The sequence below is a fragment of the Aquarana catesbeiana genome, linkage group LG06 (assembly GCF_042186555.1).
Source record: "Aquarana catesbeiana isolate 2022-GZ linkage group LG06, ASM4218655v1, whole genome shotgun sequence".
Classification (NCBI taxonomy): domain Eukaryota; kingdom Metazoa; phylum Chordata; class Amphibia; order Anura; family Ranidae; genus Aquarana; species Aquarana catesbeiana.
The window spans coordinates 95,567,977-95,585,482 of NC_133329.1; the positions used below are offsets into that span (position 1 = coordinate 95,567,977).

Below are 17,506 nucleotides of genomic sequence, written 5' to 3' on the forward strand. Positions count from 1 at the left end.
GTGGGGATTTACCTTCACTTAAGCTGGCCATACATTATGCAATTTTCTTATTCAATTTCCTTTAGATTTACCTTTAAAGCGGTTGTATACCCCACTTTCACATTTTTACCTACAGATAAACCTATAATAAGACTTACCGGTAGGTAAAATAAATATCTTATAGATTTAGGAGATATTCACCTTGCATGCAGCTGCTGACATCAGCGGTGCATGCGCTCTGAAAGTCCGGCAGATGCTGCCAGAAAATCAGAGCTCCTTGCTGGAAAGAGGGCTCCCGCGGGCATGCGCGGGTGTGACGTTTATCGCAGCTTTGGCCATTCACAGCGCCGGAGCCGCGAACCCAGAAGAAACGCAGAGGGACACATGGCAGCTCCCTCAGCGGTGACTAGGAGGCAATGCCGGCTCTTCGTTCTAAGGTAAGTATTTCATTTCAATATACGGTGCATACTAGCTCGTTATGCCTTTGTCTTACAGATTTTTTAATTTTTTTTTATTCTTCCGGGTATACAACTGCTTTAACTATGTAGTACAGGGGCTTACCTGTCTGCATACAATTCAAATGTGTTTAGGTGTGACCTCATAATATATGGTTTTGGTAAATCTAAATAACAATTGCAAAAGAAGTTTGTATAATGTATGACCAGCCTTACTGTCATGTTGACTCAACCGAAAGTGATATTATTTCAATGTGAAGAATAACCTTCTATTTCTAGTACTGGCGGCAACTCAAAAATGTATATTTACCCTCGCTTTCATTACTTTACAAGGCATAGACAGCAATAAAGACTTGACAAGGGTTCTAACACCTCGCCACTCGAAATCTAAAAAAAAAAATTGTCTTTGGATAGATTTTAAACAAATAATAGTACAAATTTGGACTATTTGATGATTTAGCTGATTAATGAATCAACTCAGTTATATTTATACAAATACTTGTTTAATTCAAAGAAAAAAAACACAGTTTAAAAAAAAAATCATAAAAAATAACAACACACGATACTGTAAAAAATACCACATTATTGAAATTAAATTCGTATTTCTTGAAATCCGTCAGTCTTGAGGGTCTTGAGGTTTTTAAGAAGTTCTTTCTATGCCAGATTTCACAGATCTTTTCATGCTTTATACTGCAAGAGGAAGGGTTTGTTTAAAGTAGATGTAAACTTAATCACTTAAATCTCATAAAATCATATAATGTTAATGGAATTTCCAAGGGATGTTTACTATGTTTAAAACAACATATTTCATTAAAACCTGGTGATCCCGCCATGAAAGTCCTACTTCAGGCACTTTTTGTTATAAGGTAACAATGTTCTGTACCTTTCTCCAAATTGTGTTCCTGCATTCTACATCTTGCCACAAAGGCTTCTGATGATGGGGATATGATACACAGTGCTTTAGCACACTAAATGGCATTCAATTGTAGTTTACCTCTACAATAATTCTGTGTTGCAGATATAAACCCTTTTATATCTGCTGTCCTCTACACTCTTATGTCAGCCGAGTCAACTACCACCGAACAATCGTGGTCAAAGTGATACGTACAAGAGACAATCAGAATGGCACCTACTGTTCATTGACATGACAAAGGTTTTCTTTTTCAGATTTTATAGGTTGGGTCTGGGGCAGCCCTGTGGAACCGGTGTTTTTTGGATCACATGCAGCCCGTTTGCACCTTTCCTAGGCCCTCGATGGGTGAAGAATTTAAACTGAATTAGGCCCTGGCTGTTCCCTATTTTATAAAGACTTAATTTCCCTATGTAAGTTTGTAGCTCAATACTTCAGGAAATGGTTAATTAACTCTTTCTCTTGGCTAAAATGTTGTAGTTATTAATATAATGTTAATTACCAAACAGCTATATATATATATATATATATATATATATATATATATATATATATATATATATATATATATATATATATATATATATATATATATATATATATATATATATATTTTGCAAATAGACCCTGTCCTGTTACCCACACAGGGCAAAGTGATAGTGTCTTTGGAATGGGCATCCTAACAACCCCCATATACTCACCTGCAGTCCTTCACATCTCACTGCTGCTCCGCATAGGAACATACCCATCATTTCTAGTTTTGAATAAACATCTCTGTAATACTCCTTGGGTCTAACAGCCAATTGCTAAGCCCATACATTGTCTGTCACTTGACCAGAGTAGTAGTGTCACTGCTAACCCACGTCGCCAACATAGCATGGAGCTGCAGGAGGGCGCAGGTAATGTTAGTATAAATTAGTTAAAATAGAAGTATGGGAAATATTATTTTATTGTTAATCATACTTACCTAGGTGGACGCAGCATCGGTCCAATGCCGCAACTTTCCCCCATCGGCTCTAAGACTGAGAACCAAGCTATCAAACGCCGCTGATTGCTTGATTCTCACAGCTCCGTGAGCTGAGGGCGGGTGACTATCGGCTCTCTGTTCTGCCCCCCCTCCACGCTCACTAGAGCTCTGGGCTGTGGAGGGGGTGGGAGGGGCTGGCTCAGGCTCTCAGTGGCTCACTGAGAGCCTGAGCCAGGTGCCAGTCCAGGCAGGTAGGTAGATCCTGCCCATATGGTCACAATACTTCCCGAGCCTGGACCGGCTCTGTGACCTCAGCCAACAGGGGGCTTCAGCTTTTTGTCTGCTGAAAATGGGTCACAGGAGTGCAGAACTAACTGCACTCCTGAGATCCACAGGAAAAGTACAGCCAAATTAGCTTTAAAGTATGTCCTTCGCATAGACACTGCTACCCTATCCTGCATGGTCAAGGTGACAGTAGGGTTGATTTACCAAGACCGGAGAGTGCAAAATCTGGTGCAGCTCTGCATAGAAACCTTCCAGATTCTAGTTTTGTGTGTCAAAGCTTAATTGAACAAGCTGAAGTGTGAAGCTGATTGGCTACCACGCACAGCTGCTCCAGATTTTGCACTCTACTGTTTTAGTAAATCTACCCCAGTATCACCCTTAAATGTAGGTGTGAACCTCAGTGGGGAATACTGTAAGGTGCCCCTTAAAGATTTAGTTCACATCATTTGTCCAACAGTTGTAATTAGGTTTTATATGCGTTGCATAGAAATGAGTTTAGGGACTACAATTAGAATATTTTCGAAGTAAGCTTAGGACCAGTATTGGGGTTGAGGCTTCAAGTTCAGAGGAAATAGTTTGGTTTGGTAAGAAATTGTCAGCAAGGCAGGAAATGAGGGAGAGCCAGGGAGCAATAAAAGCCTAAAGGAGATTGATTCTTTTCTCACTCTATCCAAAGCTAAGAAAAAAAAAGGGTTGGCTTGGCAAACATTTTATGCCTTGTCCTTGAATCATGGCTTAAAACATGACTATTGAAGCTGGGATTATTGTACCAAAACTGGGACAACAGAGAACAATGAAATAGGCTGCTTTAGGCAAAGACCTAAACTGATAAAAATGAGAACAGAAAATGGGGACTGAGCTTACCTGGTTGATATATGAGCCTGAATCCTCTCCTATTGAGACCTGAATCAGACCTGAAAACAATCCGCATGAAGTTCCCGGTAGATATAATGGGATCTGGTAACATCTGTCCACACCATTGTTGCGGGAAACTTCCACCGTAGACCCAAATCCAGTCAAAGACACACAAGTACATGTAGCCTTCCATGTCAAAATTTGTGGGGGTGAGTTTAATCTGGAATGAAACAGATGTACATTTCATATGTTAGGTATCTTGTATGATGAGATAGAAGAAAAGAGAGGGGAGTGCTCAGAAGAAAAATATTTTTTTCCACAGAAAGAGAAAAATATAGCAAAAAAAAAAGTCATTTAAAAAATGTATAACGTTGGTACTCCAGTAGCAATCAAATACACGCAAAAAAAAACAAATACAAAGAGAACTAATTCAATTAAACTAAACTACGCTACAGTGTTAATTGTGACATCAAATTTCAAATTCGTTTTAGTCATAGTCTTTTGACTAAAATGCCATTTTAGTTTTAGCCGTATTTTAGCCTTTTGACAAAGCCTCCCGTTCACACCTGTGAGACTTGTCATGCAATTTGACAGGTTAAGTCTCATGACAAGTCGCATCCTATCATTGGCAATGGAGCTGTTCAAATCGCTGCAAAGCCGATTTTGTTGTGCCGCACTGATTTAAAAAAGTATTTCCTGCACTACTTTTGGCAATTTCAGGTGTAACTTGCATAGACATTTGTGCATGCAGTCCCACAGATGTCAGTAAAGTCGCACCGACATTCGGCTTTGAAATCGCTGATTTCAAGTGAAGTTGCACGATTTCAAAGCAGCATTCAGTGTGAATGAGAGCTAAAATGCCATTTTGATTTGAGTCATATTTTAGGCATCTGAATTGTTTTAGTCGTATTTTAGTCAACCAAAATCTCCAGTAAATTTTAGTCGACTAAAATCTAATGGGTTTAGTTAAATTGTAATGCATTATTTAAAGTGGTTTTAAAGGCAGGTGTTTTTTTATCTTAATGCATTCTATGCATTAAAATAAAAAACCTTCTGTGTGTAGAAGCCGACCCAGCACCCCCTAATACTTTCCTGAGCCCCCTCTCTGTCCAGCGATGTCCACAAATCCCTCGGCAGTCCAGGATTCCCCCTCAAGATTGGCTAAGACACATCAGCGGTGCCATTTGCTCCCGCAGCTGTCTATTAAAGTAATTTTGCCAATCAGGGGAGAGAGGGGGCGGGGCCGAACGGCAGCTCTGTGTCTGAATGGACACACGGAGCTGCAGCTCGGCTCGGGTGCCCCCATAGCAAGCAGCTTGCTGTGGGGCACTTGACAGGAGGGAGGGGCTAGGAGCGCCGGTTTGGGACCCAAGAAGATGAGGATCAGGGCTGTGCAAACCCACTGTTTGTTATTTTTGTTTTTTAAAAAACAAGACTTTACAATCACTTTAAGCATTTCCCAAGAATTGGCAAACTCATTATATACTCATGGAGTAAAAATCTAATAACATGTTATTATTTATGGTATTAAGGTTTGAACATGCACTACAGACACAGATTTAGCCATTGTGATATATAACATCTTTATAAATAAACCAAGTTTCATAAACAAACAAAAATATTGATCTTTAAAACAGAAGTGCAACTTTAAAATATAAAAAAATAAACTCTATTGGCTGTAATGCCTTGCTCATATTACCTGAATATATTACCAACAATAACCACTTGCCAACTGGGAACTTCTACCCCCTTCCTGCCCAGGCAAATTTTAAGCTTTCAGCGCTGTCACAATTTTGTATGGTCATCAACACTGTACCCATATGAAACTTTTAGCAATTTTTCCCCACAAACAGAGCTTTCTTTTGGTATTGTTTAATCACCACTGGGTTTTTTATTTTTTGCTAAACAAACAAAAAAAATTTAAAAAATGTTTAAAAAAAAATGTTTTCCCAGTTTGTTATACAATTTTGCAAACACGTCATTTTTCTCCTTAACTAATGTGTGTAGAAGAGGCTGTACTGATAGGCTGCACTGATGGGCACTGATGAGTCAGCACTGGTGGGCACTAATAAGGATGTACTGATAGGCAGCATTGATGGGCACTGATAGGCACCACTGATGGGCACTGATAGGCAGCGGCACTGATGGGCACTGAGAGGTGGCACTGCTAGGCAGCACTGGTGGGCACTGATAGGTGGCATTGATGGGCACTGATAGGCGGCACTGATGGGCACTGATAGGCAGCACTGGTAGGTGACACTGATGAGGAGGCACTGATGGGTACTGATTGGCAGCACTGATGGGCACTGATTGGCAGCACTAGTGGTCACTGATTAGCAACACTGGTGGGACTGCACTGATAATAAGGACACTAATAATCAGTGCCCTGATTATCAGGGCCGATGTCCCTTTAACATAAGCTGGTTATCGGCTTTCTTCTCTCTGGCTTAACCGACTTGTGTTTAAATCCTGTGATCAGTTGTCATTGGCAGACAGCTGATCACATGGTAAAGGGCTGCTGTGATTGGCCCTTTTCCTCAATCTGTGAACAGCAGAATCCAAAGGATTCAGCGATCCCAGAGCGTGTGCGTGCGGGCAGCGTGATCACGGGAGGACATCCATGGACACCCTCCTGGCAAGCTATGCCCACGCTGTAGCCGTCTTTCGGCCATAGCGCGGGCAAAAAGTATTTTTCTTATTTTTTTTTCTTTCAGCAGCTCAGGAAATGCCCCCTACTTATTCTTTTGCCAATGGCAAAATCAGCTATTTCATTGTGACATACATTTCTGCTAAATGACTCCCTTAAATAGATAGATCGATCTATACATTATTTGGATATATTGCACATCCTTACCCTAGAGGTGGTGGTGATGTTCCATTCACAGTAGACATTATCAGGGTAATTGTTTGGAAAGTTGGGTGAATAGATAACTCCCTCTGGGGCTGTCAGCACACCACCACAATCTGGAAGAGATACAAAACATCTCATTATAACAGCTGTACATGTATTTGGCTCTATATTCAACTGCCATGGCATAGTTTTATAGATTTGGTATATATTATTTACCAGCAGGCTTTTATCAAAACATTATACCTGCACTATAGTAAAAGCCTATAAAACAAGGATGCTGCTGGATAGCAGACACACTGAAGTAGCATATCACATCTTTGTAGTTGCAGTAAAGAACTCCTAGTACTGTCAGAACTCCCTAAAGTACCTATGCAAGAAGTGGCTTTCCAAATGTCAAAAAAATAAATAAACCAATGGGTTATAACCCTCCCTTGCTCTATTCAAAATGAAAAAAAAAGTTTCCCTATACTTCTACTTTAAAGTGATTGTAAAGTCTCTTTTTTTTTAAATAATAAACATGTCATACTTACCTCCTCTGGGCAGTTGGTTTTACACAGAGCAGCCTGGATCCTCCTCTTCTTGGGTCCCTCTTCGCTCCCTCCCTCCTATCGAGTGCCCCTACAGCCAGCAGCTTGCTATGGGGGCACCCGAGCCGAGCTTCTATTATGCCTCACTCCCTCTCTCTCCTGATTGGCTAAATGACTTTAAATTGAATTGAGAATTTATTAAGATAAAAACCTGCCTTTACAACCACTTTAAGGCTCGGTTCACACTAGAGATCGCAGTGGCTCACAGCAGAAGTCCGGTGCGTCTCCATTCACCGTTTCAGGTCTGATTTCAGCCCGAATTCTGGGCTGAATTGGGACCTGAAACGGATCAAAAGACACAAAGGGCTCCTGTGCAATTCACCCCGGAGCCCCTGCGGAGATGTGTGAACCGGCTCCATAGAGAGCCGGCCAAAATCTCCTGCTATGCCAATTGGATGCAGGAAACCCCCATCCAATTTGCAACAGTGTGACCCCAGCCTAGGGCGTAAAGAGTATCTAGTAATGTTGTGTCCTTGTAACTTCCTGTTTACAGAACTGATATGATATATCTCAAACAATGCTATGTACTGTCCTGACTTCCACTGTGAACTATAAAACACTCTCTTTCCCTATGCACTAAAGATAAGATGAGGGGGTGGTGTTCTGTAGGCCTAGCACAGTTCCTGCCCTGGGATGACAATAGATATAGTACAGTAAGTGAGTGTTGTCACCCTAAGTTGTTAGCAGGATCACTAGGTGAAAATAAAGATAAAACAGGCCCGGAAAAAATAAATGCAGCCACCATATTAAAGACTGATTAGCTGCAAAACTACAATTTGTTGTTTTTCTTATCATCTTGGGCTAAAGTTTATGTTTTTCCTTTTGGACAGAATAGGTAAGGTAAAGCCCTTTGTCGGCTTTATATTGCGGTTTGCGTCCTTGGTGGTAAGATTCATCCTTCTATTTGTCATGGTGGCCACTGTCACTGGGACAGAAAGTAATAGGAAATCCAAAATGTTAAATAGTCACCACAGCAAGAAGTGGGGACATATTCTCCACTGGGCACACCTTTTCTTAAGACATCTCTCTAGGGAGGAGATTCTTTTCATTTTAGCGAGACTTCCTCTAATTTTCTGTTGTGTCTCCAGAACAGGGAATGAAAAACAATGTCCCAGTACATGGGCACCAAAAAATAACCCTATATGTGATTTAACCATTCACTGCTCTATCCAAAAATGTTTTGGCCTCGCATACACTTTAAAAAGCCAAAGTCTGATGTTTCAGTTTTTGGTGCAGGATAGTGAGTTGATGTAGGAAACATTGCCGAGCCTAATATTTCCTTACCAAATCAGTTAATAAAAAAAACATTCCTTACTCTTGTATATGACCCTGGTTCTTGTAGTAGTGGGTGTAGTAGTATTAGCAGTAGTAGTGGTAGTGGTTATTGTAGTCGTCGGTGTCGTTCTGGTTGTAGTTGTAGGGGTGGTTCTTGTAGTTGTTGGTGTTGTTCCGGAGGTAGTTTTAGTAGTGGTTCTTGTAGTTGTTGGAGTTGTTGTGATTGTGGTAGGAGCAGCAGAATCTGTAGAAAAGCAAAAGACACATTTCAGAATCAGACATTTCTGCCTATCCAGAGTTTTAGACAGCTCTGTCATACAGCACAGCCCCATCTGGAAGGGACAGGGGTCTGATCTTACTCTGGACAGTAAAGAGACAAGCAGAAGCCTGATGAGTTAATCTCTCTATCACTCTGCTCTTTCCTCCCATCAGCATGCTCCCTGCACTGCAACACACCAGACTGCCTCCTTGTGCTGCATCTTCCTGTTTGATCTTTGCTGTTCAGGAAATTACCAAGTCCAGTTCAGGTACTCACACTACTTGTAAAGTACATTTATTGATGCTTTATAAAAAACAGAACTACAATAATTTGTGTCGTTTATATCTACCTGGAGTTCACCTTAAAGAGAAAAGTATGAACCTGGAATTTTGCCAGTATGCATTTTACAATCTACAAGTATATGTTACCAGTAGGGATGAGCTTGTGTTCCGTCCAAACACAAAAAACAGCTTTCTTTGTTGGCCGATTGAGCTGAGGAAGAAGATTCTCCACCTTGGCTGCATGTATATATTGCCTATTTCAGGTGAATGATGTAATGAGCCTCCCTACCTCTATGTGTATGTCAGCTGCAGAGAGTAGAATATCCCACTCACAGCTCATTGGCCCAGCACTGTCACATGACTGGTGAATTGATATTACCACTCGCCAGGTCGCCAACAGACAATCTCTGTGATGACTGCAAAACAGCAAGGAGCTGTGAGGGATAGCAGGTAGAGGAAATATATGGTGGGTCAATAGATGCCCTCTCCAAAGACACTTTTAACCATTCCTGCATGGGCAAGGCGATGGTGTCTCTTTAAAGTGGAACTGCACTCTCTGAATCAACATTGACTAATTTTAATCCTTATTTTGCTGGCATTAGTAATAGATAGGAAAGTATATCACATGTACTTGTTTTCTACCTTCTTTCACATTTCTTTAGCTACTTCCTGCTTTCCATGCCCAGGCAAATGATGTCATAATATAAAGAGAGATACGAGCGCACAGGCTCAGGGTGCAAATAACGTTTGCTTATTTAATAGAAAGAAATAAAATCAATACTTTTAGTGTAGATGCAACTTAAGCGTCTAAAGTCCTCCTGTATGGAGCCCTGAACAGAGTCACATCTGAGCACCAGAGTAGATGGATTGTCCACAGGATGAATGGATGAATGCCTCCACAAGCACTGACTACCAAGCAGCTGCTGACAGGCTGCGAACAAGCCGCTCACTGACTCAGGGTGCCGGCCGGTCAGGGAGAGGCTGTGGAAGCCTCCACCACGTAATCCAGTGGGAGCTGCTGGTGGAACAGACTGACAGGGGATGCTATGCGGTTGCCAGGACTTAATGTCATACATCCCAGGAATCTTCAGGAAGGAAGAAGGGGTTTTCTCAGGTAAGCACACTTTCCTGCCTGCCAGCCTGGGCTAAGGGCAGGTGGATTCCAGGAAGTAACTGCTACATGAATCATCTGCCCTTACTCAAGATGGCCAAAGCCAGAAAAGCTAGGGGGTGTTTTTCTAAATGATTTATCAGCAAAATAAACCATGGAGACATAGATGGATGGGTGAATTTGCTTTGAGTATTAAAAATTTATGAAATAGCGTTTTTTGGTTTGTGGTGCTCAGATACAGTGTAGTTCCTCTTTAAATAGATGTGTCCCTTGGTGGGCATATTGTGCCCCCTTGATGATCTATTCGACACAATGTGGCCCACAGCTTACACACAAGGCCTAGAGATAGGACTGGGGACTACATTTAGCCTATTTTTAGAGTATGTTTAGGACCAGTATTTGGGTTGAGGCTACAAATTTTGGGAAAATAGTTTGGTGTGGTAAAACATTTTTAGCAAGACAAGAAATGGCAAAGTCCCAGATAACAGTAAAAACAGGAATTTTAATCTTTTCTCTTTCTCTTTTCTTCTCTAGAGAAGAAAAAAAGCATTGCCCTGACAAAAACTTCATGCCTTGCCTTTGATTCATGGGAACCCCACATAAAATATTGAAGCTATGATTATACCAATGCTGGGACAACAAAGAACTATAAAACTTGCTGTTTTAGGTGAAGACTTGAATGGATAAAAATCAGGGCAGAGATTGTATAGTTAGTCTGGTTGAAAAAAGACACAAGTCCAACTAGTTCAACCAATAAAAGGGGAAAAAATACATTTACAATCCTATATACACAATCCCATACCCACAGGATTTTTTTAGAAAAATTATTTGCGAGAAAAAAACTTGTGATGACTAAACTTACCTGGCTCATATATTAGCCTGAATCCTGTCCCAGCGACCGTGTCATCAGCGGTAAAGATGATCTTCACGGTGTTCTGTGAAGCTATAATGGGTGGTGGCGGCACCTGTCCACACAATTCTTGAGGGGAATTTCCAGCAATGATCTGAAGCTTGTCTAAACAGAGGTACCTGTAGCTTTCTATGTCAAAATTTGTAAAGGTGATCTTAATCTGAAATGAAAAAGATGCAAATTTCATATGTTAAAGCCTGGTACACACTACTAGTGGGTTAAATTAAAAAAAACTGTCAGCTCCGTTTGGAGCCTCTGTACTAAGTATGCAAAGTTAGTGCAGCGATCTCCCCTGCTGAGCTGTTGTGTTCTGACAGGGGACAGCCCCTCCCGCCAGAACACTCTGATCAGCGCTTTCCATCATTGGCTGAGAGCGCTGATTGAGAGTCAGGCGGCTGCTGGTTTTCCAGCATGCTGGTCCAACAGAAGCCAGCTAGCTTCTGTCGGATAGGGTGGCATACACATGGGCCAAATATAGCACGTTTTTTTTTTTTTTAACTGGCCGATGTCTCCCGACATTCGACCTGTATGTATGAGGCTTAACAGACTGTCAACAGACAGTGAAAAAAGTAGCATAACAAGTTGATGGTGGTACTACACAAGTAACAAGTACAAAAAAATAAAGATTACAACAACAAAAAAATAAAATCACAACTTAAAAAAAAGTCAAAGTTGCCTGAGCAGCCCATCAAGCAACAAAATAAAAAATAATTTCCCTTTTGGCATAATTTTGCAGATGACAAAATCCAAAATTTCACTGCAACATCACTTTCAACAAAATCACTCCAGTCATCCCATAAAATAGCTAGATCATATGATAGATAGATAGATAGATAGATAGATAGATAGATAGATAGATAGATAGATAGATAGATAGATAGATAGATAGATAGATAGATAGATAGATAGATTAATTATCTATCTTCTTGTATCATATACCAATATATTTGTATATATTACATACAGTAATGCACATCCTTACCTTAGAGGTTGTGGTGATAATCCAGGAACAGTTGGCTTTATGGGGGTAACTGTTCGGGAAGTTGGGTGAAGTGATAACTCCCCGTGGGGCTGTCAGCACACCACCACAATCTGGAAGAGATACAAATCATCTCATTATAACACATGTATACTGTATGTATTTGGCTTTATAATCGATTTCCATCTGCATAAATGTATAGACTTGGTAAAGGTGCATTACTTTCTGGGGGAAGGAGGATGTAATCATCTGCACAGGCTTTTACCTTAATGCAGAGAATTCATCAAGGTTACAAAAAAAACTTAAGGCTTTAGAACCACTTTAAACCTGCAGTATAGTACAGCCTCCAAACTTAGGATGCATCTGGATAGAAGGCACCTTAATGTGCCATATCACACCTGTGTGGTTGCAGTAATTTACTGCTTTACTATAAAGCCCTCATAGTACTGATGGAACTCCCCAAAGTTCCAATGCAAAAAAGTGACTTTCCTAAAGTCATAGACTCCACCCTCCCTCTGGATCCCTTTGGATGCTTGGGAGCATTAATTATTGATGTGACCCAGACCTGACATCTTTTAATTTTCACAAATAGTGCTTCTATTCATGCATTACTTCCATGTATCATGCTATGCGTGGCCAAAAATGGCTGATAACACTGTTGTAGTGCAACTTAGGAGGTCTTAAAGCGACTCTTTCAGCACATAATCACATATTTCCAATAGAGGAATCTCTATACTTATCTTTCTGGTGGCCTGTTTGTTGTGTCATCACTTATTTGCACTCAAGCTGTGCAAATATTCCACACTTTCAGGTGTTTGAAATACCTGCCTTGACTACAGGATGAAAAAGTCAGTGGGAGGAACTATTGCCCGCAGAGAGGCGATCTATAAACAAACTGGCCGCTAGAAAGATAGGACTACTTTAAAGGTACTGAACAGATAATTCCATTTTCAATTGCTCTCCAATTTTGTTTATCCAACACCTTATGTAATTTACTTTGCAAAGCTAAAGTTTCAAATCAGAGTATAAAGAATCTGTCACTTTGCCTATTCCTTATTGATAGGGAGAAGCATGTGAATACCTCTGAAAATGTAATGCTCAGGTCTGAGCAACCAAATACCAAGCCTGAACATTGTCACGTGAGGAGGAGGAAGAAAAATTTATCCCTGTGTAAGCTGCCATTGGATTTTTTTTTTTTTAGAAAAAGTATTTGTGAGAAAAAAATGTGATAAAAAAAATACTCAGGTGTCTCATCATAATTTTTTGCACAATTCTTCCTTGTCCACATACCTGGGGTCATGGCAGGGGGTATTCTGTTTGATAACATATTGTGGGCTAAAAGGTGTCCCTTACATCTCAGAAAGTTTGGAGGAATAGCTATCATCTTTCGGTGTTTCTGTCTACCTAACTAGCTAAAAGTCAATCAGCCATGTAAGGCTGCCTGTCGATTGTAGAAGACTTGTCTTTTGACTGGTTATGACAGAAATGTATGTGCTTGGATCCTCTGAGAGTACATTTTTAGGTAAATGGAAAAGTGAGAAAGGCCAGGCACGAATGGGTAAAGTTATGTTTTAATTTATCCAATGTTTTAAATACTTTGTAGTTAAAGTTTTTATTAACTAATTTTTCCCAAATTTTAAAAGAGTCAATAGGTGGTGCCCAGAGTTTCGTTTTTTAGATCAGTCACAGTTGTCTTGTCAAGTCTGTGGTCAGCTTTTTGGTTATTCATCTCTGTAGTTCGCCTGGAAAGTTAGACCAACATTTGGCAACATACACTTTGGCTGTTTAAGCATTCTTCTATCTCTGCATACAGATATTTATGACATATAGGGGTTGATTTACCAAAACTCGAGAGTGCAGAATGTGATGCTCTGCAGAGAAACCAATCAGCTTGCTTTTTTTGTCAAAGCTTAGTTGAACAAGCTGAAGTTAGAAGCTGATTGGCTACCATGCCCAGCTGCACCTGTTTTAACACTCTCCAGTTTTAGTAAATCAATGCCATAGTTTCATAACTGGACATAAAATTTACCAATCAAGTCTGACAGCTAATGTTTATTCTTAACTTTAGCCATCCACTCAGATTTACCTTGTGTCCCTGTTATATCTCTCTTCTTCCTTTGCTTTAAGTTCTGTTAAAACAAAAATACAATTCCATTAACAAGGCAGATATAGAGACGATTGGTAACATATATAATCTTAATTTTCTTTTAAATGTTCATACACATTTCTCCAAATGTGACCTTTGTCAGCATTACTGTATAATAAGCTTGTTTTCTGTTCATGTTGGCATGACCAAGAAAATTTCCCATCCATTATGGTACATTTTACCTGCCCAATGTGATGGGTATTTTGAATAGATCCCTAAATTCTGATGGGTTTGGATGGTTCCAGCAGGATAACAGAATAAATAATTCAATTATTCCTGACTAGTTAGTAGAGATCACAAACAACAACAGGGAGGACTGCAGAAACCCAAAGAAAATGCTGAAGAGTTTAAATAAGCTATTTAGACTTTGAGTAATATTCTTTTACTTGTTAAATGTCATGGCATCCTGTGGATGCTACCTTCACCTTTTGACCAAACATTTTGAAATATTTAGCCAAAACAGGAAAATTAAACATTGTGAAGGGCATATCAATACATCACATAAATTATAAATAATAAAGGAAATTAACAAAAGACTAGATCCCAACTCGCGTGATCCTGTTGGTCAAAAACACTTCCAAGACAATAACAAATCAGGGCATAGATACCTTGAATTAAAGAAATACATCATTATGCCATAACGTTAGTTGTCAGGGAATAGATGTTATAAGTCCTACCCCCTGAACATTTATGGCAATGTTTTGGGAAGTCAGGGCATATATATAACAAATACTTAAAGACAAGATATTGACTGCCATACTTGTGAACAATCTTTTGTAGAAAAGATTGTTTCATATGTAGAACTAGCCAGAAATCATACATTTAGGAATACGCATACAGTGCCAGATAATGGCAAGCTAAGGTTTACCATAAGATGGATAATTATACATGTAAAGTGTTAGTTTACCTTTAGAGAAAAAAATTTAAAGGGGAAATAAAACCTTACCCCTCCCCACCACCCTGGTGTACTTATCTCTTGGTTACAGAGCTGTCAGCACCCATGCAGCTGCTCGAGCGGTCCGAGGATTTGAAATCCCCACTCTTCTCTGTAAAGCACTTCCAGGATGGACCAGATGGATTCTAATTGGCCAGAGCCATCACAGTGAATCCATCTGGTCCATCCCAGTTGACAGTGCGGCATCCCAGGAGGTAAGTACAATGAGGACCAGGGGGAGGGTGGGTGGAGAGGGTTTCTGGTGTTAGTTCCTATTTTACCTTTTATTTCTGTAAAGATAAACTAACCACTTATGTATAATTTTATAACATAAAATTGTTTAATAATTCTTTCCTCTGTAGATCAGTTCAATGGTAACACACATAGCAATAAACCTTGACAGAGCTTCTAACCTTTCCCCTGCTTCTCTGTAGTCAAAGTTTAAAGCTGTTATGTGACCTGGTCTGGGGTTCAAGTTGCTAATACAGGTTTGAATAATATCAGGCAGGAATACAAAAGATTTCCAGTTAGCTAATAAAAACCAGCAACCCACAGCATGGACAAAGACACAATTCTATGGTTCTAAAACTCAAAGAGATAGGTTGGCAAACTTGCCTGTGGCCACTCCATTGCATTAGCTCAGGGGATCCTTGCCACACTAGCTATTCTGTTACTAAAGACAATTTGCCAGTGGCAGAATTACTAAGACTCAGATCAACCTTTTTATCCTTCTCTCCTTGTCTGAGCACTCATTTCTGCTGCATTGTAGGCACTAGGCAGTAGTAAAAATAGCTTCCATTAGAGAAAATGGAAGTTACATTTCATTCATTGTGTTACTCGCTAGTAAGTCAAAGCAATGGCTGCCTATGCTGTAGGCTACACAAGAAGCACATATTAGCAACAAGTGGTAGTAGCAATCCCATACATCTGCAGTATTGTGTGACCATGTGCAGTGATTATCACATCATAGGCAGCCATTAATTCTATTTGTTAAAGGTCAACTTGTCTGTAAATGAGTTAATACTGTAGACTTTAGTTATATATTGCTAAAAATGGCATATGTACATTAGGCATTATTGTTACTGTCCATAGAAAAAAAATTGTGTAATCCTATAATTTAAAGATCTGAATGAGTTTTATACTCACCTGAGAAGGTAAGGCCAAGCACACGCAGCACATAGCCGCAAGAAGCAGTAGGGTCTTCATTATCTCTCAGGTGAAGATCTTGATCTGAAGAGGCTCCTTTAGCAAGATGTTTGTATGACTTGACACCTTGCATTGACTCTAGCCCCTGCTGCCCTATATATACCCTTAACCAGTCCTTCTTGGCACACCCCTTATGATAATTTGATGCTTTGTGTCTGTAGAAACCTGTTACATGCGAGCAGGTTACATGCGAGCAGGTAGATATTGCTTTGATCTATTGTTTCAAATGCAAAACCAGCCCATTTTAGTGATTCTCACAGGGGGTGCTACATGTCAGAGGATTTTAAACCTAAACATTATATCTGCATACCAGATATCATTGGCCAAGTTTTCTGGATGAAGTTAAAACATTTTTATAAACAGAATAAAATATATCTTAAAAGCATATTTTAAAAAATATATGCCTATATAAGCATTAAGGTCTATTTATGCTTATGCATATACATTTTTTAAGCTTTTTCCATTGTATTAGTTTATGTATTTTATATGTACCTTTTTTGTTTATTTCTCATGCAACTTTAGGCAGAAAGCTTACTGTTCATTTCAGTGGGCCTCTCAATGCACAGAAATGCAGCATATCTACTATTAAAAAAAAAATAACTTTTAATTGAAATTAATGTTTCCTTAAACTAAATGCATGTGTTATACTGCAGGAAAATTAGAAGTATAAACAGGTTCTTATTTAGACTGCACACAGCATTGCATTGCAACCAATGTACTATTCATTTCAGAGGGCCTTCTTAATGCTATTTTTGTAGTGATCTGCACTACAAAAATGTGAACTAGCCCAAAAAAAATACATTGGAATCTTGGAATGTTTCATTAGGCAAAGTGCATGTGTTATACTGCAGGAAAATTAGAAGTTTAAACAGGTTCTTATTTATTAAAGACTGCACACAGCATTACATTGCAACCAAGCAGAATACATCTTGCAATGGAGTAAATTCTGATTGGTTTTCATGGGTGGCTGCATTTAAGAGTTAGCAATAGTGAAACTAAACCTTAAATAAATTGCTTGTGATAGAAATGTGTTCCCTTCTAGTAAGGATGCACTGATACCAAGTATGAGTACAGATACTTTTTCACAAGTACTTGCTGATATCAATTACCGATACCAAAAAGAGTCTGGTACGATTTTCAAATGCGATTTCCAATGTCTGTACTAAGTAGAAACTGTACTAAGTAGAAACTGTTTTGCAAAAAAAAAACAAAGGTCTTTGTTGTATACACTTGCAAATGTATGTGAAGCCGTAGCTGCAGCTGCTTAGCTATATACAAGGGATTTTCAAAAAGTATTCCGCACTTTGTTTAACTCTATTAAATATATAAAAAGTGCAGAAACTTTTTGAAAACTCCTCGTATATATAGTACCCCGATATAGTTTTGAGTTAGGTACCCTCAACAAACAAACAAAAAAAAATAATCAGTATTCTAAATGTTGGAAACAGATTACAATAAGGTAAATATCTTTGGCTAGCTTGTTGAGGTGCTGGAGGGTTTCTGTTACTGTCTACAT

At 39.4% G+C, this 17,506-nt stretch overlaps 1 protein-coding gene across 1 annotated transcript; it reads right to left on the minus strand.

Moving 5' to 3' along the window:
• Positions 1-1,031: 1,031 nt before the first annotated feature.
• On the minus strand, positions 1,032-16,063 carry LOC141148034 (CUB domain-containing protein 2-like). The gene is made up of 7 exons (XM_073635192.1): positions 15,931-16,063; positions 11,708-11,817; positions 10,678-10,885; positions 8,205-8,408; positions 6,306-6,415; positions 3,461-3,671; positions 1,032-1,124 (listed from the first exon to the last, which is right to left on the minus strand). The coding sequence occupies exons 1-7, from the start codon at positions 16,061-16,063 to the stop codon at positions 1,120-1,122; spliced, it is 981 nt and encodes a 326-aa protein (XP_073491293.1). The 3' UTR covers positions 1,032-1,119.
• Between the last annotated feature and the right edge of the window lie 1,443 nt (positions 16,064-17,506).